General features: G+C 41.3%; 2 protein-coding genes across 2 annotated transcripts in view; one reads left to right on the forward strand and one right to left on the reverse strand.

The window, feature by feature from the left end:
- LOC137295603 (transcription initiation factor TFIID subunit 3-like) overlaps positions 1-2,329 on the forward strand; it is a 67,179-nt gene extending 64,850 nt beyond the window's left edge. Inside the window, exons 9-10 of the mRNA XM_067827035.1 lie at positions 1,321-1,421; positions 2,054-2,329. Coding sequence (XP_067683136.1) covers positions 1,321-1,421; positions 2,054-2,201 — 249 coding nt within the window. The 3' untranslated portion in view covers positions 2,202-2,329. The remainder of the gene's footprint in view (positions 1-1,320; positions 1,422-2,053) is intronic.
- A 1,339-nt stretch (positions 2,330-3,668) lies between these two features.
- The window catches only part of LOC137295778 (importin-9-like), a 125,145-nt gene continuing 103,285 nt past the window's right edge, over positions 3,669-25,528 (reverse strand). The window contains exons 21-24 of the mRNA XM_067827320.1: positions 19,109-19,242; positions 9,589-9,701; positions 6,418-6,597; positions 3,669-5,430 (exon numbers count right to left, since the gene is read on the reverse strand). Of these exons, the coding sequence (XP_067683421.1) occupies positions 5,314-5,430; positions 6,418-6,597; positions 9,589-9,701; positions 19,109-19,242 (544 nt within the window). The 3' untranslated portion in view covers positions 3,669-5,313. The remainder of the gene's footprint in view (positions 5,431-6,417; positions 6,598-9,588; positions 9,702-19,108; positions 19,243-25,528) is intronic.

Here is a 25,528-nt window from a genome sequence, read left to right on the forward strand (position 1 = left end):
ATACACAGGCCTGCCCCATGTTATCAGGGTTGTTTGATATATAGGCCTGCCCCATGTTATCTGGGTTGTCTTGATACACAGGCCTGCCCCCCATGTTGCATGGGTTGTCTGATATATATATACTGCATGTAATGCGAGGGCATATAGTCGACACCTTGTCCATCCGTCCATAATCGTTTTGTTTCTGGAGAAAAACTGAAAAAAACTTTCAGTATTTTTGGACCAAAATTGGTAGATATAATAATCTGAACCTCTGGTTGTGCCTTTTGCTATGTACAGATTTTTGACATTTATTTCGTATTTTTTCCATGGGACATTTTGGTCTTAGTCTAATGGCAGGGTGGGCTTCATTTCTTGAGTATAATCCAAAAATCATTCAATAGTTTTCTACAAAAGTTGGTAAATATTTCTTTATTTATTATTTTCTCGATTTTCATTGGAAACTTTGACTTTGTCTCATAATGGAGAGATCGGCTTCGTTTCCAGAGCATAACTAAAAATTATTCAATATTTTTCTGCAAAACTTGGTAGATATATCAGTCAGAATCTAAAGGTGTGCCTTTTGCTATTTACAGATTTTGTGATTTATTACTTTTCTTGATTTCCATGAAAACATTACAGACTTGGTCTCAAAAGTGAGAGGTGTGCTTCGTTTCCAGAACACAAATTGAAAACTTAATATCTTCCAGCAAAATTTGGTAGATATGTATGGCAGACCCTTAAGTGGTGCCTTTCGCTATTTACAGGTTTTTGTGATTTATCATTTTCTGGGTTTCCATGGAAATGTTTCGGACTTGGTCTCAAAAGTCTCAAAAGTGAGATGTGTGTTTTGTTTCCAGAGCATAACTTGAAAACTTCATAATATCTTGCAGCAAAAATTGCCAAATATGTGAGGCAGACACTAAAATGGTACCCATTGCTATTTACATATTTTTGACATTTTTATTTTTCTCGGTTTCCATGAAAACAATTCGGACTTAGTCTTAATAGGGAGAGATGGTCTTAGTTACCAGAGGACAACTCAAAAACCATTTGATATCTTTCAACAGAGCTTGAAGTGGTGCCTTTTGTTCACAAATATATGGCATTTATATTTTTAATGATTTCGATGGAAACGCTTCAAACTTAGTCTAAAAAAAACATCAAGTAACCGTCAGATGATTTGTCCCTTCATGTATGTGGGAGCTGAGGGAATATGTCATCTTCTGATGACTCTTGTTCATATCCATGTCTTGTTGTGATTCATTCAGACAACTTTGTTCTCAGTGTTACATTTCCATGCATCCCTTTGCTTTCTGTATGTGACTTGTGATGTTGAAGGATGCTGAGGGCAACAAAGTGTGGATCTGCCCTTCATGCAAGATGCAGGATGATGGCAGCCCAATGATTGGCTGTGACACATGTGACGATTGGTACCACTGGTGAGATATGATTTATGCTATCCCAATTTATCTACTGTAGAGTCCCCTGGACTCTCCCACCTCTATCTGTAGTGTAATACAGTCACCTGTACTCTCCAACATCCTTATCTGTAGTGTAATGCTGTTTCCTGGACTTTCGAACCCTTATCTGTAGAGTAACACTGTCTCCTGGACTCTCCTGCCATTACCTGTAGAGTAATACTGTCTCCTGGACTCTCCTGACATTATCTGTAGAGTAATACTGTCTCCTGGACTCTCCTGACGTTATCTGTAGAGTAATACTGTCTCCTGGAATCATGTTGTTTCCAGAGTGTAACTAAAAAAACCATTCAATATCTTTAGACCAAAATTGGTAAGTTACTTGGTCTTTTGCTAAGTACAGATTTTTGGCATATTTATTTATTTCGACAGTTCTTGACAGATCATGAAGTGGTGCCATTTGCTGTTTACTGATATATGGCATTTATATTTTTCCTGATTTCCACAGAAACGATTTGTAGTTAGTCTAAAAATACATCAAGAAACTGTCAGATGATTTGTCCTTTCAAATATGAGGGGGGGCAGGGAGAGAGGTAGGTCATCTTGTGACAACTCTTTTCTGACTTGTTAAACAAGACTGTGTGTTATTGCAGGACATGCATGAACATCACGGAGGAACCCAAGGAGGATGAGTGGTACTGTCCTCGATGTCAGGAAGTGAGAGCTAGAACTCCGAAGGGGGGCAAACCCAAAGATGGAAAACCCAAAGGGAAAAAGAGGGGACGCAAGAAAAAAACCTAAGGCAGCTTCTAGTGACATGAACTCAATGTTGCTTGTTATCAGATAATTATTATGTATATATTTTATTTGCTCAACTGTGGTCTGTACAGTAGCTTTGTATAGCTTTGATGATAAATTGTCAAAGAGCTTGTGAGTCTTTGTTATTTCTGTTAAAGGGAGAGGTGAATCACTTGCAGTGGAAAGTGGGGTGAAATAGGTTTTCATGATGGCAAATATACATAATGTTTTTACTTCTTGTTACTTTTCACTGACTTCTCAGTGTGGGTCCACCCAGGAGGCAAGTTTTTGTAGGTCTTTTGTTGGAAGAAGTACATTAGGACAGGATGGTTGTTTGCCTTCATGTTTTTCAGCCTCCAGGGATAGGTACAAAGAACAATACTTTTATAGAAACTATTACATTGTGAGCAACTCCAGCCCTTGAAGCGACACAGGCAGGGTGCTACAATAACATTGTAGATGAAATGTAGCACTGTAGGAAACAGCAGGGATTCCAGGTACAAAGTGGCCCTTGTGTTGCTTGTCTAAGTAGTCGGAAGGATCTTGTGATCAATGAAATGTAAAAGAATTGCAAAACAGTTTTTCAATTAATTATTTGACAGTGAGGTACCAGGGACCTACTCCATACAGATGACCGTAAGATGTGGAAGTTTGTCCTTTGCAAGTGAATACAGTATTGTCATCAGAAAGAGCTAAGATTTTTGTGTATCTATCCTGAGCCTGTGAAGTGCACGGGACTGAAGAAAGCACTGTCGGCACAAACATACAATGTTGTACTCTAGTTAAACAGTACAACATATAAGCAAATGAATACACAATGACATTTAGAAATCAGTCCATTATAATGTTATATTTGGGATTACACTTTCTTAGTCAAGTACAGATTCTCACACTTTAGTGAGCTGGTGCTTTGGTGCCTGACTCTGAGGGTGTGGGTTCACATCCCAGATGTTGATCAACCAAACGAGTGCTGGAATCTGTGCTCCACTAACTAAGTGTGGGCGATAATACCAGTTAACCGCTACTTCACAATTTGAAGTTCACAATATGATATATTACAGTACACAAGGATCGACAATTTGGGAGTGTATATTAGTCATAAAATAGCATTTGTGAGACTTTCAAACCATCAAAAATATAACATTTAGACTGGTACCAGCACCCAATAAACCAACCAAAATTCAGACGCTATTTCTCAGTACTTTAGAACAGACTGTTCAATTTGGAAACATTTTCAACATGACCTCTTGAACAATCATATCAGAGTCCTGACAGGCATTATTTCAAAAGAAAGGAAACAATAATTTTATTTCCTTGACCATGTGTTACACTTTCAAATATATTGCAATACATATTCCAATACGCCAACACAATGCAATACAATTTTGGCAATACCCAACCATACTACTAAGAAAGTGTAATCCAATCTACAACATATGCTGAATTTAAGAAAAGTCAACATGTCTAAACTGCGGGTTGACAGTGTTTATGTACAATTAATTACAAAAGTAGGATTTGTCCTGTTTAAAAATATTACATGTATTTACAAGACATGCTGTGATAAATGTAACATAAGTGTGACAAACAATTAATACTCTGGACACTTTACAAGGTGTTGACAAACAGGGTGTTCTGCATGACTGTCATTGTAAGAGACTGTACTGAAGTTGATGACTGACGGAACAGCCTAATAACCTGCTCAAAACACAGTACCAGTATCGTTAAGACACCTGTAGCCTAGCAGAACAATATCACTGACTACCTGAACACCTGTAGTCTAGGAGAACAGAATCACCAACTGCATAAAGACCTGTAGCCTAGCAGAACAATATCATTGACTACCTGGACACCTGTAGTCTAGCAGAATAAAATCACCAACTGCAGAAAGACCTGTAGCCTAGCAGAACAATATCATTGACTACCGGGACACCTGTAGTCTAGCAGAACAGTATCACCAACTGCAGAAAGACCTGTAGCCTAGCAGAACAATATCATTGACTACCTGGACACCTGTAGTCTAGCAGAACAGTATCACCAACTGCATAAAGACCTGTAGCCTAGCAGAACAATATCATTGACTACCTGGACACCGTAGCCTAGCAGAACAATATCACTGACTACCTGGACACCGTAGCCTAGGAGAACAATATTATTGACTACCTGGACACCTGTAGTCTAGCAGAACAGTATCACCAACTGCATAAAGACCTGTAGCCTAGCAGAACAATATCATTGACTACCTGGACATCTGTAGTCTAGCAGAACAGTATCACCAACTGCATAAAGACCTGTAGCCTAGCAGAACAATATCATTGACTACCTGAACACCTGTAGTCTAGCAGAACAATATCACTAACTACCTGGACACCATGATGATGATCAGTGTGTTAATGCTTTGAGCATGGACATTAGCGCATTCTAAGATTTCACATTATTATTATTATTTACATGGACACCTGTAGCCTAGCAGAACAGCATCACCAACTACCTGCAGACCTGTAGCCTAGCAGAACAGCATCACCAACTACCTGCAGACCTGTAGCCTAGCAGAACAGCATCACCAACTACCTGCAGACCTGTAGCCTAGCAGAACAGCATCACCAACTACCTGGACACATGTAGCCTAGCAGAACAGCATCACCAACTACCTGTAGCCTAGCAGAACAGCATCACCAACTACCTGGACACCTGTTGCCTAGCAGAACAGCATTCTAGATGTATACATCCATGAAGAAAAGCATTTACTGACTACCTATACTACACATTTGTAGCCACTGACTAGTTGGGCAACTGCCCTGGAGAATGGAAGGATGGATAAGTGGATTTTACTACAGTCTAGTAACAGCACAGAGTAAGGAATCGTAAATATATGGAAGAAAATTACTTCAAATGAAAAAACTGTTGAATCTGCATGAGATTAAAGATCAGTAGAAATCACAGACATGTTCAGTCCATAAACTTTAGAAACACCATCATCTGGCTGACTGTGTACTAAAAGGTTTGCCACAATCCAATCCCATGACATGTCTATCTTCATGGCGCCATATTGCACAACCACAGCAAACTTCACAATTTCCATTATCCTATACACTTGAACTGCCTATGGAGAAGAAAGTCACACACTGATTCTGATGGAGCGCAGGACTTGCTTCTCGGACTCATTGTGGTGAGAGCTGAAGAGTGAGTAGCACTGTGAGCTGGCAAACACCTTCAGGTACTCTGTCAGGTAACTCTGGAACACAGGCAACATCACTGTAAAACCTTGGGGCAAATGTCATATACCAAAGACAGTAGGAGCAGCACCTACCCACATGCCATGGTGTCTTTGTGAGGATTAAATATTAAAAACCTTTTTGAGATGACCCCCGAGTAGATTTTCCTGTGCTTGACTGTCCTGTTATGAGATTCTGTCCTTTTTCACTTAGTTCCAAGGCAACCTCGTCTGATTTAGCTTCATCCATTTCAAGAACATGGCAACAAAATTCTTCCGAAGAGTTATCTTTTCCTTAACAAGAGCCAACCAATGAGAGGGCTTGCTTTGACCACAAACCTGTTTTATGCTGATTTATCGTCCTTCACTTGTGTCAAGATTGTTTTGTTGAGGGTAAAAATCAGCTTTCAGTCAACATGTAGACATAACAATAAAGGACCGGTAGGTATCATGAGTGGTGACTGATAGGCCAATCACACAATGATTATGTTTAGATACAGTTTTAATCGAGTGCATGCAATGGTAGTGTAGTGATCAGCAAAGCAGACAGGTCGGGTACACCAAAGTGTCCGGCCTTGTCTAGATATGGTGTACTGTGAAGCGTTTCCAATCGGGGGTCATCTAAAAAAATGTTTAATATTAAATCCTCTCAATGACACAAGGGCCTGTACACCTCCCATTTACAGAAAGGGAGGGGCCACCTGATATATACAGAAAAGGAGGGCACCTGCTACATACAGAAAGCGAGGAGCACCTGCTAGATGCAGGAAAGGGAGGGGCACCTGACACAGCATGGGAAGGACCCTGCTGCATACAGGAAAGGAAGGCATCGGATACATACAGCAAGGAAGGACACCTAATACAATACATACAGCAAGGAAGGACACCTAATACAATCCATACAGCAAGGGAAGGCACCTGATACATAGAGCAAGGGAAGGCACCTGATACATAGAGCAAGGGAAGGCACCCGATACATAGAGCAAGGGAGGGATACCAGGTACTGACCTGCAGGTTTATCTGGTTGGTAGGATCTGCTTGAGCATCTGGATCATCATCTTCTTCATCGTCAAGATCAAGACCTCCATACTCTCCAGCATACTGGTCTATAAGCTCTGACAAACTCTGCCCACCAATAGCAATGTCATCATCCAGGTCATCTTCCTCCTCTTCCTCCCATCCCTCTCCCTGCATCATCATCATCATTATCACAGACAGTCACTTGAGTTCTAGTTCAACCACCTGAACTTGTCTTGTACAACCATACATCACCAACATCCCAAAGATCTGTATCCCCTAAACATCTGTCCCTTTAAACATCTGCCCCACCCTAACATATTCCCCGCAAAAACATTTGACAACCCAAACACTGTCCCACCACACATCTAACCCTGCCAAACGTATGCCTACCTTAAACTCATGAACCTCCAGTAATGTCTCTATTGATCTAGCGAGGCAGTATTTCTTGTCATATCCCGATGCCCCATCAATTAGGGTGCATTACTTCAATGTCATCCCTCTGCCCATGGATTTTCTGAGCAACAGCCCTTGACGTTGAATTAATACTTGTTCTGAAGACTGATATCACTTTATCTTGCTATCCCTGAATGTAATTGTAAAATATAGTATTGAAAACTTGCAACATGTAGGGCCGACACACAGTTTCAAACCTAAACCTCATTGTATACTAGCTTGGTGGTTTTATCCACTAGGTTATGAAGAATCACTGTGAAGAATGCAATTGTTTGCCGGCATGAACCATGTTTCCTCACAAGCAAGTCAAGCTTCATGCTATACATAGTCCCAGTTAACAATTCACCCCACCACACATCTAGCCACCCGAACATCAGCCCTGCCTTGACATCTAGCCACCCGAACTTCTGCCCTGCCTTGACATCTAGCCACCCGAACATCTGCCCTGCCTTGACATCTAGCCACCCGAACATCTGCCCTGCCTTGACATCTAGCTACCTAAACATCTGCCCTGCCTTGACATCTAGCCACCCGAACATCTGCCCTGCCTTGACATCTAGCCACCCAAACATCTGCCCTGCCTTGACATCTAGCCACCCGAACATCAGCCCTGCCTTGACATCTAGCCACCCGAACATCTGCCCTGCCTTGACATCTAAAAACCCAAACATCTGCCCTGCCTTGACATCTAGCCACCCAAACATCTGCCCTGCCTTGACATCTAAAAACCCAAACATCTGCCCTGCCTTGACATCTAGCCACCCGAACATCAGCCCTGCCTTGACATCTAAAAACCCAAACATCTGCCCTGCCTTGACATCTAGCCACCCAAACATCTGCCCTGCCTTGACATCTAGCCACCCGAACATCAGCCCTGCCTTGACATCTAGCCACCCGAACATCTGCCCTGCCTTGACATCTAAAAACCCAAACATCTGCCCTGCCTTGACATCTAGCCACCCAAACATCTGCCCTGCCTTGACATCTAGCCACCCGAACATCAGCCCTGCCTTGACATCTAGCCACCCGAACATCAGCCCTGCCTTGACATCTAAAAACCCAAACATCTGCCCTGCCTTGACATCTAGCCACCCAAACATCTGCCCTGCCTTGACATCTAAAAACCCAAACATCAGCCCTGCCTTAACATCTAACCACCCAAACATCAGCCCTGCCTTGACATCTAAAAACCCAAACATCTGCCCTGCCTTGACATCTAGCCACCCAAACATCTGCCCTGCCTTAACATCTAACTACCCAAACATCAGATCTGCTTTAACATCTAACCACCCAAACATCTGCCCTGCCTTAACATCTAACTACCCAAACATCAGCCCTGCCTTAACATCCAAAAACCCAAACATCTGCCCATCCAAATAAGAGCTCAGCTTAACATCTACCCGTCCAAACAAGTAGTCAGTCCAGTTCACCCACCCTGTACAATTGATATCACTCACCATATAGCCCTTGGGCATTCCCCCTTGGCTCATCTTATATAACCTAAAGTGTGCTTCTGACTATATATTAGGTCATCTCTTGTTTTCTGAAAATAACCGCATTTGAGGATTTTGTTTTGGAGGGACAGGTTTTACTTTTCGTTAGTAAGACCATTTCCCAGGGTTGACTTTTCCTAATTTTATATGAACATCAACATTCAAATGATACATGAGTGAAATCAAACGAAAAATATCATTTAAGATTAAAACTCATAATAGACAGGTTTTCTGAAGCTGGATTGGAACCGCAATTCTCTCATCTGTAGGCAGATGCTCTACTGCATGGCCACCGAGCCGACGAAGGTGGTGGGGTTAAATTATGGATTTTAGTTACTGGCATTAAATTGACTTTACACGCACTTCAGTTATTGTTATGTAGCTTCATTAAATGATCATTGTAATTACCCATTATTGACAGTGTGCAATTATCGAAATAATGTCCCTCTGTCCCTGGCAATTATTTCACTAACATCCCTGTGCTCTGGGCATATATTATCTTAATAACATCCCTCTGCATTGAGATATTACTTTATTAAATCTTATCACTCTGCTCACAGATTTTCTGAATAATAGCCCTTAGCTTTGACTTATTATCTGTTTTGAAGATTAATACGACTTTCTCTTGCCATCACTGAATGCGATCGAAAAATATGACCTTATTGACAACTTTCAACATGTAGTGATGACACCCAGTTTTGAACCTGCAACCTTTCACGTACTAGACTGGTGGTTTTAACCACTAGATTACGAAGGATTGCTGATTGTCAGTATGAAACGTGTTCCTCGTAAGACAGGTAGTGCATGTAAAATGATGGTTTTACATTGCATACCCAAACTGAGGAGAGGTTTTATCTCTAGCATATATACCGTCAATGATGGATAAGTACAATGTAAATGAACATTTAATGAAGCTACATAACAATAACTGAAGCGCAAGTAAAATCAAATTTTTGACAGTAACTATAAAAAGACCAGTCAATACTTCCTGTGGCCGAACACTCATGTATCATTTCAATGTTGATGTTCATATTGAGTTAGGAAAAGATAATTACAAAACATAAAACCTGGGAAGAGGTCTTGCTAACAAAACAAAAAAACTCAAATGTGCTTATCCTGGGAAAACAAGAGATGACTGATTCTTTTATTGTTTAAGATGATAACTTTTGCCTCTGGGTACATTGTCCCTTACAGGACATCTACTACTATGTACCTCATCCTCTCCGACCTGCGCAGACAGACTGGACTCTATTTGGTTGGACAACTCATTGATAAGCAACTTGTAGATCTTGACCAGCAGAGGCACTGTTGTCCATTCTTCCGGGTCTGAAACATCATTGAATACTGGTAATAGCCATCTCCCCATCTACCACAGTTACAGCAGCCTCCCCACCGACCTCGCTTACAGCAGCCTCCCCATCCACCTCAGTTATAGGTGACAAGTTAACCCTTGTCATAATGTAGTACATGTGGACACTTCAAATGTGAGCCATAGTATTGTCAAAGAAGCAACTTTATATGTCTTTGCTTTGTGGCCATCTTGACAGCATACATTTAACAACCTATCAACATGTAATTTCAATGGTCAAAATTACATTCTTATCCTGACACAAGCAATCCTGCACTTATCCCTTTCCTTTTCGACAGCAATGTGGAAACTCGAACCCCTTTCTTCCAAGGAACAGTCTGGAGCACCACTTTCTCCCCGGAAGTTCTCCCATGTACCCAGAGCCATGCTCTAATCACTCTCTCCTGAATAGGGCCAAACAAAGGCCTATAGTGAAGTCTGTAGTGCTGACATGACGGTTGGGAAGTCCCTTCAGATCATGAATCAAGTTAAGAATAAAGTATCAAATTTATCATAAAGATTTCATGTTTTTCCTTGTGCTGACTCATGCTATACTGCTTACCAAATCCAACGGAATCAGGTGATGAGACAGCCACCTTCACTGTAACTATTAGATCAAGACCGGGTGTCATCATTCAGGGTGAAGTGGTGGATACTGGATGCATCTCCTCGAGTGATATCCCGAAAAAGCTCAAAAGTAGTGTGTCTAAGTGGCTTGTAATAGTCGCTGGTAAGATGTTGCAGTACTCTGTTGAGGTTGGACAAGCTGGAGGTCTAACCTTCTGCTGCTGGTGTTTTAGCATGAATGACCTCAGTATGGTGATGTGGTCAGGAACTTTGGTGAAAGGCACTCTGCAACTTGAAGATGTGTCTGCTGAAAACCCCTTGCGTGCAGGATACTGGTAAAAATTCTTCCACTCATCATTGTAGAGTTTCTGAGTTGATCATCTTACTCTCTTCTTTTCAGGCAGTGTGTAACACGGATGGCTGTGAGGTTGCCTTGTGTGAGGGTGGATCAGTAGATTCTGTTAATCTGGCACACAGTAGTTTCAAACAGTTTCTGCCAATATTTGACTTGTCTGTATGCCAGAGTAGACACGACTTAAAGTGCTGAGGGACTGAAATATTCAGCAGATTGTCAAGGTCTGATGAAGCTCCAATCTCCATCTGCGCATGAGAGCCTGTGCTGATGTGTGGAGGCCTAGCAGTCCATACAACACTCTTATTGGTGGTGATATTAACAAAAGTGGAAAGACTACACAAGGCCTGATCGGCTTGAGGTGAATATCGTAACATATTTCGTACAGACTGCACACATCAGACAAGATACTTGGGTGGTGTGTGCCTATACATAGAGTATGGTCTCAGAGCGAGCAGATGGAAGACACACTTTCTTGTATCTTGTAGATGAATGCTGGCTACGTAATCCTAGTGTCTGACGAGATGTTGAGAGCAGATAGAAGACACACTTTCTTGTATCTTGTAGATGAATGCTGGCTAAGAAATCCTAGTGTCTGACGAGATGTTGAGAGCAGATAGAAGACACACTTTCTTGTATCTTGTAGATGAATGCTGGCTAAGTAATCCTAGTGTCTGACGAGATGTTGAGAGCAGATAGAAGACACACTTTCTTGTATCTTGTAGATCAATGGTGGCTAAGTAATCCTAGTGTGTGACGAGATGTGACGAGATGTTGAGAGCAGATGGAAGACACACTATCTTGTAGATCAATGGTGGCTAAGTAATCCTAGTGTGTGACGAGATGTTGAGAGCAGATGGAAGACACACTTTCTTGTATCTTGTAGATGAATGCTGGCTACGTAATCCTAGTGTGTGACGAGATGTTGAGAGCAGATAGAAGACACACTTCCTTGTATCTTGTAGATGAATGCTGGCTAAGTAATCCTAGTGTCTGACGAGATGTTGAGAGCAGATAGAAGACACACTTCCTTGTATCTTGTAGATGAATGCTGGCTAAGTAATCCTAGTGTCTGACGAGATGTTGAGAGCAGATAGAAGACACACTTTCTTGTATCTTGCAGATCAATGGTGGCTAAGTAATCCTAGTGTGTGACGAGATGTTGAGAGCAGATAGAAGACACACTTTCTTGTATCTTGCAGATGAATGCTGGCTACGTAATCCTAGTGTGTGACGAGATGTTGAGAGCAGATAGAAGACACACTTCCTTGTATCTTGTAGATGAATGCTGGCTAAGTAATCCTAGTGTCTGACGAGATGTTGAGAGCAGATAGAAGACACACTTTCTTGTATCTTGTAGATCAATGGTGGCTAAGTAATCCTAGTGTGTGACGAGATGTTGAGAGCAGATGGAAGACACACTTTCTTGTACATCAATGGTGGCTAAGTAATCCTAGTGTGTGACGAGATGTGACGAGATGTTGAGAGCAGATGGAAGACACACTATCTTGTAGATCAATGGTGGCTAAGTAATCCTAGTGTGTGACGAGATGTGACGAGATGTTGAGAGCAGATGGAAGACACACTTTCTTGTAGATGAATGCTGGCTAAGTAATCCTAGTGTGTGACGAGATGTTGAGAGCAGATGGAAGACACACTTTCTTGTAGATCAATGGTGGCTAAGTAATCCTAGTGTGTGACGAGATGTTGAGAGCAGATGGAAGACACACTTTCTTGTAGATCAATGGTGGCTAAGTAATCCTAGTGTGTGACGAGATGTTGAGAGCAGATGGAAGACACACTATCTTGTAGATCAATGGTGGCTAAGTAATCCTAGTGTGTGACGATATGTGACGAGATGTTGAGAGCAGATGGAAGACACACTATCTTGTAGATCAATGGTGGCTAAGTAATCCTAGTGTGTGACGAGATGTTGAGAGCAGATGGAAGACACACTTTCTTGTAGATCAATGGTGGCTAAGTAATCCTAGTGTCTGATGAGATGTTCTGGTACATGCAGCATCTGGTCTTGTTTCAGGCAAGCAGTAAAGTTGAAACATTTCATGTTGTCGTTTAGGCGGAACTTTTTCTTTGGAGTTCTTTTTCAGAACCAGGAAAATTGAAATTGGCCTCAGTAAACATGATGCATTGTAACTCAGGGTATCTGTGCACCTGTGGGATGACAGAGGAGGCATTTGCCTTGAGCTAGATCTCATACCCTTCACGCAGCACTTGATCAATGTAGTCATCTTCTGGTAGTCTAAAATTCTCCCAGTAGCAGACTAAATGTTTAAGAGTTGCATAGGAACAACTAGGGGCAAAACAGACAAGTTGTTCAGAACCTGAACTTCAATAACGGGATGACCAGCAGTAGATGGAGGAACAACCTTGGCTTCAGCTCTGGAGTTTTTGGATGAACAATGAAAACCTTTTATGTAGCCTCATGTAAGAATGTCAAGTTTTGATTGGTCCACGTAACTCTGATAAAATACCATGTTCATCCATCACGATCTGCCAGCAGCAGAATAGACTTTTATACTCCCGCTGCGAAAGTCACATCCTCCCGCTACGCCTCGGTGACGACGCCAGAACTGAGAAAAGCGTGCATCAACACATTAGTAATGTGCGGTGCATTGAGGTCAAACGATCAGCTGGTGTAAACATTCTGAAAATGAAGAAAGTCTCAGTCTCCACTTTATTTTTTTTTAACTGTGAACTTTTTTCAGTAAATTATGTGTATTTCAGAGACCAGTTGTTAGTCTACCAAAGACATTGTGAGTCAAAGGACTCACTCAGGAAGTCAGTATTCCAGGAAAGATCTCAGATAAAACTGATACATGTTGCCTCGCAGTGAGAGGACAGGGCAGGAAGTCTTGGTCGACTGTGGGACCATGGGGGAGCTGTAGGGGAGCCTCCTCATGAATTGATACTAACACCAGTCACAGCTAGAGATCAACTGATCATTACTAGCATTGTGCTGGCTATGAATTCAGCAGATTGGTACAGACCATGAAGCTAATTGAATCTAGACATGCCAAATTTTCTAGACTTGAATGAGCTTTCTTGGATATATTTGCTTCAGGGTCTGTACAACAGACTTACCTCCGTTATTGTTGTAAGCGAGCTATTTCAATGTACAGTTGGAGACCCTCAACGCCAAGGTTCTTACTTCATGTGGATGAGAGGATCACGGTTCAAGTCCTGCTGCTTTGTAGGCCCTCTGTATAATGGCTCTAATCCATACTGAGACAGTATTGCGGGATATTTCTGTAGGTGACGCAGTAGATATTGGGATGAATAGGTGCTTAAACTTTTGTCTCCTTGACTTAATTCACTGAAAGATGTATTTTCAATACTGTGACTGGGTATAAAGCAGCCCAGAGACTGTCCATGATGCTGGGATTTGGAATTGTCGTACCAGTTGATTTTTGGCGATAAAATCCCATCACAGTCCAAGTTGGTCTATTTGTGGTGATCCGACTGTCTGAAAGACTAGCCAAAACGCCTCCTGATGTATCCACTCTGTTGGAGATGATTGTAGAGGACGTGATATAGCATGATGCTGCATGCACCTGGGACATGGCAGAGATTCAACTTGTAGACGATGTCGAAAAGAGTTGAAAAGTTAAATCAGATGGGAGATCATGTTGAAATATTCCAGCAATATCATGGTAGGGGACACCAGAAAATGGGCCTCACGCATTGTACCCATGTGGGGTATCAAACCCGGGTCTTCAGTGTGACGAGCGAAATGCTTTAACCATTAGGCTATCCCACCGCCCTGTAATGGGCGTAGTTATAGTCTTCCCCTTCAGGTCAAATTCTGCGCTGAGGCAGACAGAGACGACACTGTTGTAGTGGTAATGGAGAGAGTATGGAATAGGTGTAGTTATAGTCTTCCCTTTCAGGTCAAATTCTGCGCTGAGGCAGACAGAGACGACACTGTTGTAGTGGTAATGGAGAGAGTATGGAATAGGTGTAGTTATAGTCTTCCCTTTCAGGTCAAATTCTGCACTGAGGTAGACAGAGACGACACTGTTGTAGTGGTAATGGAGAGAGTCTGGAATGGGCGTAGTTATAGTCTTCCCTTTCAGGTCAAATTCTGCGCTGAGGTAGACAGAGACGACACTGTTGTAGTGGTAATGGAGAGAGTATGGAATGGGCGTAGTTATAGTCTTCCCTTTCAGGTCAAATTCTGCACTGAGAAAGACAGAGATGACACTGCTGTAGTGGTAATGGAGAGAGTATGGAATAGGCGTAGTTATAGTCTTCCCTTTCAGGTCAAATTCTGCGCTGAGGTAGACAGACGACACTGTTGTAGTGGTAATGGAGAGAGTATGGAATGGGTGTACTTATAGTCTTCCCTTTCAGGTCAAATTCTGCGCTGAGGTAGACAGAGACGACACTGTTGTAGTGGTAATGGAGAGAGTATGGAATGGGTGTAGTTATAGTCTTCCCTTTCAGGTCAAATTCTGCACTGAGGTAGACAGAGACGACACTGTTGTAGTGGTAATGGAGAGAGTATGGAATGGGCGTAGTTATAGTCTTCCCTTTCAGGTCAAATTCTGCGCTGAGGTAGACAGACGACACTGTTGTAGTGGTAATGGAGAGAGTATGGAATAGGTGTAGTTATAGTCTTCCCTTTCAGGTCAAATTCTGCACTGAGGTAGACAGAGACGACACTGTTGTAGTGGTAATGGAGAGAGTATGGAATGGGCGTAGTTACAGTCTTCCCTTTCAGGTCCAATTCTGCGCTGAGGTAGACAGAGACGACACTGTTGTAGTGGTAATGGAGAGAGTATGGAATGGGCGTAGTTACAGTCTTCCCTTTCAGGTCCAATTCTGCGCTGAGGTAGACAGAGACGACACTGTTGTAGTGGTAATGGAGAGAGTATGGAATGGGCGTAGTTACAGTCTTCCCTTTCAGGTCAAATTCTGCACTGAGGCAGACAGAGACGACACTGTTGTAGTGGTAATGGAGACAGTATGGAATAGGTGTAGTTATAGTCTTCCCTTTCAGGTCAAATTCTGCACTGAGGCAGACAGAGACGACACTGTTGTAGTGGTAATGGAGAGAGTATGGAATAGGCGTAGTTATAGTCTTCCCTTTCAGGTCAAATTCTGCGCTGAGGTAGACAGAGACGACACTGTTGTAGTGGTAATGGAGAGAGTATGGAATAGGTGTAGTTATAGTCTTCCCTTTCAGATCAAATTCTGCGCTGAGGTAGACAGAGACGACACTGTTGTAGTGGTAATGGAGAGAGTCTGGAATGGGCGTAGTTATAGTCTTCCCTTTCAGATCAAATTCTGCACTGAGGTAGACAGAGACGACACTGTTGTAGTGGTAATGGAGAGAGTATGGAATGCAGAACATGCGTCAGATCCAAGTCTGACTTCATCAATAATCTTCCACTAATGAGATACCATTCTGTGTACGCCATGCTCCTTGCTGCAGTAATGTTTCAATCAACTGAATATAAGTGAAGAGATATGGTGAGGTAGTACGAACATGTACACACTTCATCTGTAATGAAGATGTTGGTACCAGAATCACTCCATCTTCAGATCATCAACACCATAAGTTGTTAGTGAGCTGTCATCAATGTGAAGTGCATTTATAACTGTCTGGCTGTCGCTGCATTAAACTGTCATCTGTTGCAGCAAGCTCCCAGCTAAACAGCGTTCAATCTGCTGTTAGAAGACGCCTTGGCTCATGCAGACAATCAAAAGCTGCTGTAGACTGCTATCTGGCGTGTAAATAACGTCTTTCCAACGATGGAGGGGTTGTTTACATCTGTAGACAACTTCCTGGCAATGAGAACACTAGCCGTATTCTGTGCAGGGCATTGTCCATCGACCAATCAGATTCCAGATGTGACGTCACCAGTGTTGCAGCCAAATGACCATTGTGAATCTTGTGCAGTTGGTGATTTCCTCACTAGCATTCAGACTTGTCTTGGAGATATACATGTGAGCATGTGTGTCAATAACTAAAAGAGCGCGAAACCTTCCGCTGCTTACAGACTTATGTAGACTCCTAGTTGTTATGTTGGTGTTCTGATGATTGTAATATTTTGTCTACAAAATATATAATTATGCCGAGGTGTTTTATTCTGTAGGTATTGTTGCTACCTCATTTTCGAGTTACAATCATAGGTCAGCTTGGCCTTGGGGTCAGCTCTGTCTGGCGCTCTCACTTTTCAAAATTGTTTTTGCTCCCACCCACCCAAATCCCCTTTTAACCAAAATACTTCTTTTTTTTTTTGTCCTTTCGCCATAGACATGAAAATGATGTTCCCCTTTTTATTTATTTTATTTCATTTATCCTTTTGTTTGTTGGCATGTTGTGATCTATAGTAATACGATTCTGTATGTAAGGCAAAAAAGCCTTTATTATTTGATTTGCATTAATTCCCATTTATGCATGTGTTTTTCATACTTCCTTTATGCACATATTATGTAAGTTGCAACATTATTATATATCGTTTATGACCACACCCCTTCAAGCTCAGTCTCCTATTTCTTGTATATACTTCTCACTTCTTGCATACCGCCGTCATCTTATACAGATATACACTGCAATTCCCACACTTCCCCACATTGGTACAGGTTGACTTTAGTAACCAAGTCCCTTGAAATAATCTTGCTGAATTCCTCGCTGCTGGTGCACGACAACCTGATGTTAGTGCCAGATGCTTGGAGACAAATTGTTGATCCTTCTTCGATGTAAGTAATGTTATCTTCTCCAGAGTTGAAACTTCTGGTGTCAAATGGCGAATGTTGGTATTCTCATTCTGCATGTGTCAATCTAGTACAACAGTTCGCACTCCCCAAGATTTGTGTTCAATGGTGCTGATGACATGTATCTCAAGCCATAGTGTCCTGACAAAGCATGCGGGGAACCCTTCTCGCTGAAATGCTGAAGGTGCTTGAGTGCAGCCGCCGAGTCAGTTGTAGAGTAAATATCTGAGCGATGAAGGACAGGATGTGTTGATGCTGATACTTCGTCGCAGTACGGGTAATTGCAGATAAGTTGTCTGGTACATAAGTTGTCCAGTAGATATCAGCGTAATTGGAGGGTAGGTCGAAGTTTTTCACAGACAAATCGGAGAGTAGATTTTGTGATTGAAATCGCAGTAACTTCCCATGAATGGGATCATTCACACAGTATGCATATTCTTCATCCGACGGACCTGCTGCAGCTGTCATGCAAGGAGATTCACAGAAGCTTCGGACGTGTTGAGTGTAGATGTTGTCGATGTCTGTGTTGAAAATAGACTCTCTGAAGGTTGCAGCATCGTTGTAGCTGAAGTAGATAAAGGTCTCGTAGGTGCCGCATGTTGCACCGATTCCCTGAAGCTCTGCACCTCAGGTAGTAAGGGTTGAGATTTGACATAGATGTCTCGTTCATCAGGAGGAACGATATCATGGCTGAAGGACTACATAGAAGAGCTGGTCTGTTGTTTCAGCCATGATCTATTAGTATCTAGTTGTTGAAGACTAGTCTTGGAGGATGTAAATGACTTGAACTTGAGATGACATCAATTCTGACAACGACCTCTTCTGGGACTAGGATGCTTTCATGCTGCATGTTTTCCCAACACCATCCCCGGGGTACGACTGGCGATAAACCTGAACATCAGCAGTCGTTAGCACATGGCTACCAGACACACTAAGAATCGAACTGCCAGACATGACTTGAGAAAGCCTATGGAAAAATCTTTAGCACATACCTGAATAGTAAACAAATACAACAAAATTCTTACCAAGTTCACAGTGAACACTGGAAGAACAAACAACTGTGCAAGTACGATATAATAATACACAACAGCCGCAGAGAGCCATAACCTTCCTGTGGGTGAGTGTGATTGTACGTCCACTTCAAAAGAAGGGAACTTTAAGGGATTTCAATTGTTCCACTGTCTTCGAATAGGAGGAGATATGCAAATAAGCATAAGTCAGGTTAAGGAAAAACATTGCAAATTCATATAAATGTGTATAATATTTACTCTGGAACCTTGGAACCCGCCCATCTGTGTTCTTGGGCGATGAAGGAAAGCGTGATGACAGCACGGCTCAGGTCATGTGGGCAGTTTTTTTGGGGGAAAGTGGTGCTGAAGATGGGCGAGTGAATTTTGACTGTGCTTGGGAACAACAAAGGGATTCAACTTTCCATGTAACATTTGACAGGGAAAGAGATAAACAATATAGCATGAGTCAGCACATTGTTCTTAACTATCGAAAATGCAAGTACTCAATCACATATTTGAAGGAAGGTAATGCAAGCAGTGAATCATATTGTATTTGTTACTAGACCACTACTGGAGTGCACAAAGAGCGCTACAAATCGCATTAGGGCCATACAAAAAATACAATATGGGACAATTCTGTGGAATGAACAGGGTTACTACGGCAACACACCCTCTCTCATCTAGAGGGCTTCATGGAAGAGAATGACCAACCCACCTGAAACACTCTTGGAGCGTGTTCTCACACCTCCATTCTGCTGCACTATCTGCTCGCCTCGGACAGTGATGTTCTGCAAGCGAGGATCGTTGGTTGACACAGCATGTTGCAGTAGTTTACACAGCGCCACAGAGCTGAAATAAATGACAGGATTTTCCTTCACGTGTGATATAGAACCAAATAATAATAATATTTCTGTATAGTTCTCGATACACTACCACCATTTAATAAAACAAAATTCTATATATATATTCAATATCTGCTTGTTGATATTGTCTGATCAGTGTTGCATCTAGGAATTTGAGATTAAGGGGGACATCCCTCTTAACTGATACAAAAGAGGGGGACCTGACACCAAAAAGGGGGATCACATACTGACTACTGATAGGTATTTACTACAATGCTGATTCCATCACATGCATGCTTAACTCTGCACATGAAATTCCTTGCCTTTTGGCTTAACACTTTCGAAATATGTGTCTTTCTTTCTTACTTCACAAACTGCAATAGCAGTGTCAAAAGGAAATTCCTTGGAGCTGGGTCCCTCAGTTTGGATTGTCATTAACTGATTCACTTTGTCTGGATTAAGTATGTTTCTAGTGTTTGTGTGGATAATATTCTGGCAACTAAAGCCCCTCTCACAGTGTGCAGTCTGAAGAGGAATGAGCAAGCCATGCTTAGCAAGTTTCACAAGTTGGGGAACTGACTTCCATGGTTTGATTTAACAAGCTTCCACAATGTATTAAGATTGTCTCTTGGATATCTTTGCTCAAGAGCAAGGGGTTTCACTAAGGACCATTCTGCCCTTGTGTCATCAGTATCACTCAGTGCCTTGTTGACACTACCAGCTCCAGTTTGGACTTGACCATAACATTCAATCAGGACATCCAGTTGTTCATTTCCAAATGTCAGTAATACTTCCTCTGATAAGAATGATAGTGGCCTCAGACCTAGGACTTGAAATGAAGTGGCAACCTTCAGATTCTTCTTAGGGTTAGGGTTAGGGTTACCTAACCTAACCCTAACCCTAACCCTAACCCAGACCTAGGACTTGAAATGAAGTGGCAACCTTCAGATCCTTCTTAGGGAAGCTTCTGTTACTACTCAATGCCTGGTCCACTGCAGAAAAGATACCATCAATAGCTGTCCGAACAGATGATATATCAAGGTCTTGCCTCTGCACTGTCAGATTAAGGGCAGCTAAAGATGGGGTGATGTCCATCATCAGATACATGCAGCATACAAACTTGTAATCCGTTATGTTCTCAAATAAACCTTTTGTTCTGCCACTGTCTGCCTTGTGTGACTGGAAATATTTGCACAGTGATTTCCAAGATCTGTAGATGGTATTTACATACAAGATCTGTAGATAGTATTTATGTACAGTCGTGCCCAGTTGATCTGAACACTCGTGTTTTTATTGAAATTGTCCGGATAGGCGATTTTTCGGATATCTGAATCACGGGCCATATGTACAAAGAAACATACAAAGAAACAAACATAGTAGGCATCAGACACAATCTTTATTGATTACGGTACATATAAACAAACATCAGTGCATACAATGTCTCATGCAGTTATGCTCACTTAAAGAAATCGGTCATAGCTTTTTGCACTGGCTGTATAGAAAAGTGAGAGGACTTTCGTCGGTCAGTTCGTCACTATTGACATTCACAAGATCATCGGCAGTAGCAGTCACAGTTGCAACTTGTGCACAGGATCGTAGCACATCGCGAAGTTCCGATACGGCTATGTCTTCTTGTGGGTCCTCACATGATTGGATAATATCCACATGACGAAAGCAGTTAGCAATTGTCTTTTCGCTCACAGCTGTCCAGGCTTTCTTGATCATCCACATTAATTAATTATAGTGACCCACAAATTGACACGCCTCAAACTTAACTCAATATCACCTTGCTACTCAGAGGTAATTAATCTTCTCACGCTTCAAAGACGGCCGACTTCTTTGTTGAGGCACGCAAGGTCCTTGGTAATCGCGTGTGTATATATATATGTATATAAAAACAGGGCATGACTGTACAAGATCTGTAGATAGTCACACACACACACACACACACACACACACACACACACACACACACACACACACACACACACACACACACACACACACACACACACACACACACACACACACACACACACACACACACACACACACACACACACAAAAGATCTGTAGATGGTATATACATACAAGATCTGTAGATAGTATATACATACAAGATCTGTAGATAGTATTTATATACAAGATCTGTAGATAGTATTTAGTGAGTTGCAGACACTCATCCACCTGTCTGCTTGTAAATGGATTTTTTTAACAATGTGCATGCATGACGTACCTATCATGCCTCCTTTGCTGTCTGTGTCCAACCACGTGTACATTTTCTTCCACGAATCTTGAAATGTTTCTTCACTGTAGAAATGTCCATCTCTGTGCTGTTTTCATGTTCAGTATTATTCAGACTTGCTGGTTCTGTAGTAATTGTATCAGCAGTCACACGTTCGCATTTGGTTTCATTCCCAGTAAGTCTAACAGCATCGTCACTGCTAATAGATTTGGCGCAATATTGTTGAACTTCTGAGCCAATTTTAAGATGTCGTTTCGTTGTTCGTTTTCCCAAGTCACAAAGTTTGTTGGTTTTCCTACTGTCAGTCATGTTTGTGAACTTCTTCTAACCAGGGAGCCTATATAGAGAGGGGAGTGGAAACTCCTCGAAAAACCGCTGAACGTATGTCTCGCTTTGTCACGTGACCAGTGGAGACAATATGGCGGCAGCTTAGTATTACAGATTGAGCTCGGTTCATTTTCAACAGCTGATTACATTCGCTGAGTGTTGTGACAACTCGGATCCTACACGTAGAACATAAGTCACCTGTTCTGTTATTTCAGTTCTAGTCACATATTTGTAATTAGTGTCAGTATAAGAAAATATGTTTGTAGTAAAGTTTCAAGTCGGCATCTTGTAACTCTCTGGCTTCAATTATCGGTACACAGCGAAGATAGACTGAGTTTCGTCAATAAAAGCTTCTTTCACACATTCCTTTATGTTTTAGCAGGAAATTATACCTTTAGTTGAAAGGTATCTGCAAGCAATAGTGATAGTTTTGTGACTTAAAAACATGTTGGGGTTTAATTGGGGGGGGTGAAAAATGTGGCAGATCGCCGATCTGATCTGATGCGCCATTGAAATACTACACGCCGTTGTTTGAAGTGTGTCTAGATATTGCTCAACACCGTCTTTCACATACACCTTTAATTTTTATGAGGGGAATTTACCATCAGGCGAAAGGTGTTTGCTGGTAATAGTGATAGTTTCATAATCTAAAATAAATTGTTAGGACGTACTTGAGGTGTGTGAAATATGTGCCATCTCGCCGACCTGATCCGATCCGCCATTGAAATATTGCACGGCGTTGTTTGAGTGCTTTTGTTTCAGCTTCAAAAACTTCATTCACATACACCTTTAATTTCCATTAGGGGAACATACCATCTAGTGAAAGGTGTTTGGAAGTAATAGTGCTAATTTTATAATTTAAAAAAAATCGGTAGGGTGTTTTTGAGGTGTTGAAAAATGTGCCATCTCGCGGATCTGTTCTGATCCGCCATTGAAATAGTATAACTTTGAGTGTTTCTAGTTATTGCTCCAAAACCTCTTTCACATGCACCTTAAATATTTATGAGGGGAATATACAATGACCCGAAAGGTGTTTGCAGGTAATATTTATAATTTGATAATCTAAACATATTGTTAGTATTTATTTGAGGTGTGTGAAAAACGTGTCATCTCGCTGATCTGTTCTGATCCGCCATTGAAATACTACACAGCATTTTTTGAGTGTTTCTAGTTATTGCTCAAAAAACTTCTTTCACACAAACCTTTAATTTCTGTTAGGGAAAAAAGTTCCATCTGGTGAGAGGTGTTTGGAAGTAATAGTGATGATTTTATGAATTAAAAAAATAATTGGTAGGGTGTATACATTCACAAGTATTTCATGTGTGTGAAAAATATGACATATCGTTGATCTGATCTGATCACTCATTACTACAAGCCAATGTTTGAATGTGTTTAGTCGTCCTAAAATTCATTTCTTTCAAATACACCTCTAAGTATTGAGGGGAATATTCTATCTGGTGAAAGTGTGAGGTATGACATATCTGATCTGTTCTAATCTGCCATGGATGCCTTTGATGCTTGAATGTTTTAGTTCTGAAACTATTGTTGATATTTGACAAAACTGCAAAGGACTTTTTAACGCTTTGTGATGGTTTTAAACTTTCTGTTTTTTTAGGGGGGAGTGACTGTGTCAGTTGACATTCTGTCAGTATCCATGCAATTGCGCACATGCAGGAAGACATCTGGTCATCTTCATTAACTGCCCTCTTAAAAAAAATAATTTCGACTTTGCCACGGCCGTCCATTTGTCCATTATAGACTGAGTGTCTGTAAGAATGAGAGTGACTGAATCTACAACTCATTAACATGTGCTTAACTTTCCAAACTGTATTCCTGAAGGAAAAAGAAATAAAAATGTGTTCCTCCCTCGTCACATTTTGTCTATCAAAAATTAAAAATCTTACTCGTCACTTTTGAAAAGAATGTGCCTGAGAAACATATTTTTATGCAGCCTAAGCATTCCACACAAACAGAAAACCACTGAAACATAATGAGACATTTTAATTGTGTAACAGGTCATTTCACATACATATAATAACATAATAACCTTTAGTTTGCCATTTGGCCATCAGGGCTTGCTGCCACTTGCAGTCTTTAAAGTCTGCATACCCATTTTGTTGAAATCAAACCAATGAAAACAAAATAGTCTTCATTGTAGAGAGTTTCACAGTCCCTACAAAATCCATTAGTGAAGTGTATGGAGCACAGAGAAGTTTACATTAGTTATAGACTGCTGACATTCCTATGCGGCACTGAATATATAATACTATGAAGTGAAACTGGAAGTTATCCTAACATGAGGGATCAAGGATAATTCCTGAACATTAATACAAATTATGGGCACGATGCTAGTTGAAAAGAAATGAGATCTAATTGACAGAAGACCACATGGGCCTGCAGATAACTGAAACTGTTGGCCTGATACATTAACAACCGACGCTGGGCCTCTGGGCTGGCGATCGTTTCGAATGCTGTATCAAAATTGTCACATAAACAGAGAGTCTTTGAACAAGGCAATGTGTAAACACATTCTCAAGTCCTCTCATTAATCCACACATGCATCATTCGGCGACAGGAAGTGTAACCAGCTTGTTGTGACAACATTCAGGGGAGCCTACTCCAATTTACCGAGTATTACTCCGGGAGATGCCGATAGTTTCCGACAGTAAACTGGTTGAAATACTGTTAAGCGCAGCCGATTTGCGCTGAGAACAAACCAAGTCGACGTGTGCAGTGGAGCATGACGAGGCACACGTTAATTAGTACAAATGGTAAGGAAAGCAAGCGAGTGACCAATCCCTGTTATAGAGTATCCCTGTTCTAACTAAACATACGTTGCTTCTTTATCATGTAATTCAAAACAATACATACAGTATGGTTCAAAATTATTGAGAATAGCTAAAGCATTTCATATTATTAAACGAGAACAAATCAGATAAAATTGAATGTATTGTGAAAGTGAACTGACCTTTTCATGTTGTGTAGGTAACAATTTAATATTTTATCAAGTCTCCTTGAGCTTCACGGCACAGTCTAAGACGGGTAGGCATACTTCCTATCAGAGAGGTTAGTGTCTCGTGAGTTATGCTGTCCCAGTATCGGACCACTTCTCTCTTCATGTCTTCAGTTTTTGTCAACCCCTTTTGATTCACACATTCCTTCATCATCCCCCAAATGTTCTCAATGGGATTTAAGTCAGGACTATATGCAGGAAATGGTAATGCAGTCACATTTTTCTCCTGAAACCACTGCTTGGCATGTTTTGCGGTGTGTTTAGGATCATTATCTTGCTGCAAAATCCAGTCATTTCCATAAAACACATGTGCACTTGGAAGCAGAAAATTATCTAATATGTTAGTGTAGCGTTGACTTGTCAGATTTCCCTCAAACACACACAGTGGGGTTGTTCCTAATAAGGATATCCCTCCCCATACATGAAACTTTGGGCAGTATTTAGGTCGTCGATACAACGGTGCTGACGCAGACTTTGTCAATATTTTCACATTATTGGGATATACCCATATTGAGCTTTCATCAGTAAAAATCACATTTTCCCAGTCAAAGTTTTCATGTGCCAAACACCACTCAACACGCCTGTCTTTATGTTCTTGTTTCATGAGAGGAGAAAGAATTCCAGTCTTTTTCTCCCATCCAAGATCAATCAAATTTCTTCTAACTGTAGATTTTGATACAACTGTTGATCCCCTTTCTATCATTTCAT

Source organism: Haliotis asinina, chromosome 9 (assembly GCF_037392515.1).
Source record: "Haliotis asinina isolate JCU_RB_2024 chromosome 9, JCU_Hal_asi_v2, whole genome shotgun sequence".
Lineage (NCBI taxonomy): Eukaryota > Metazoa > Mollusca > Gastropoda > Lepetellida > Haliotidae > Haliotis > Haliotis asinina.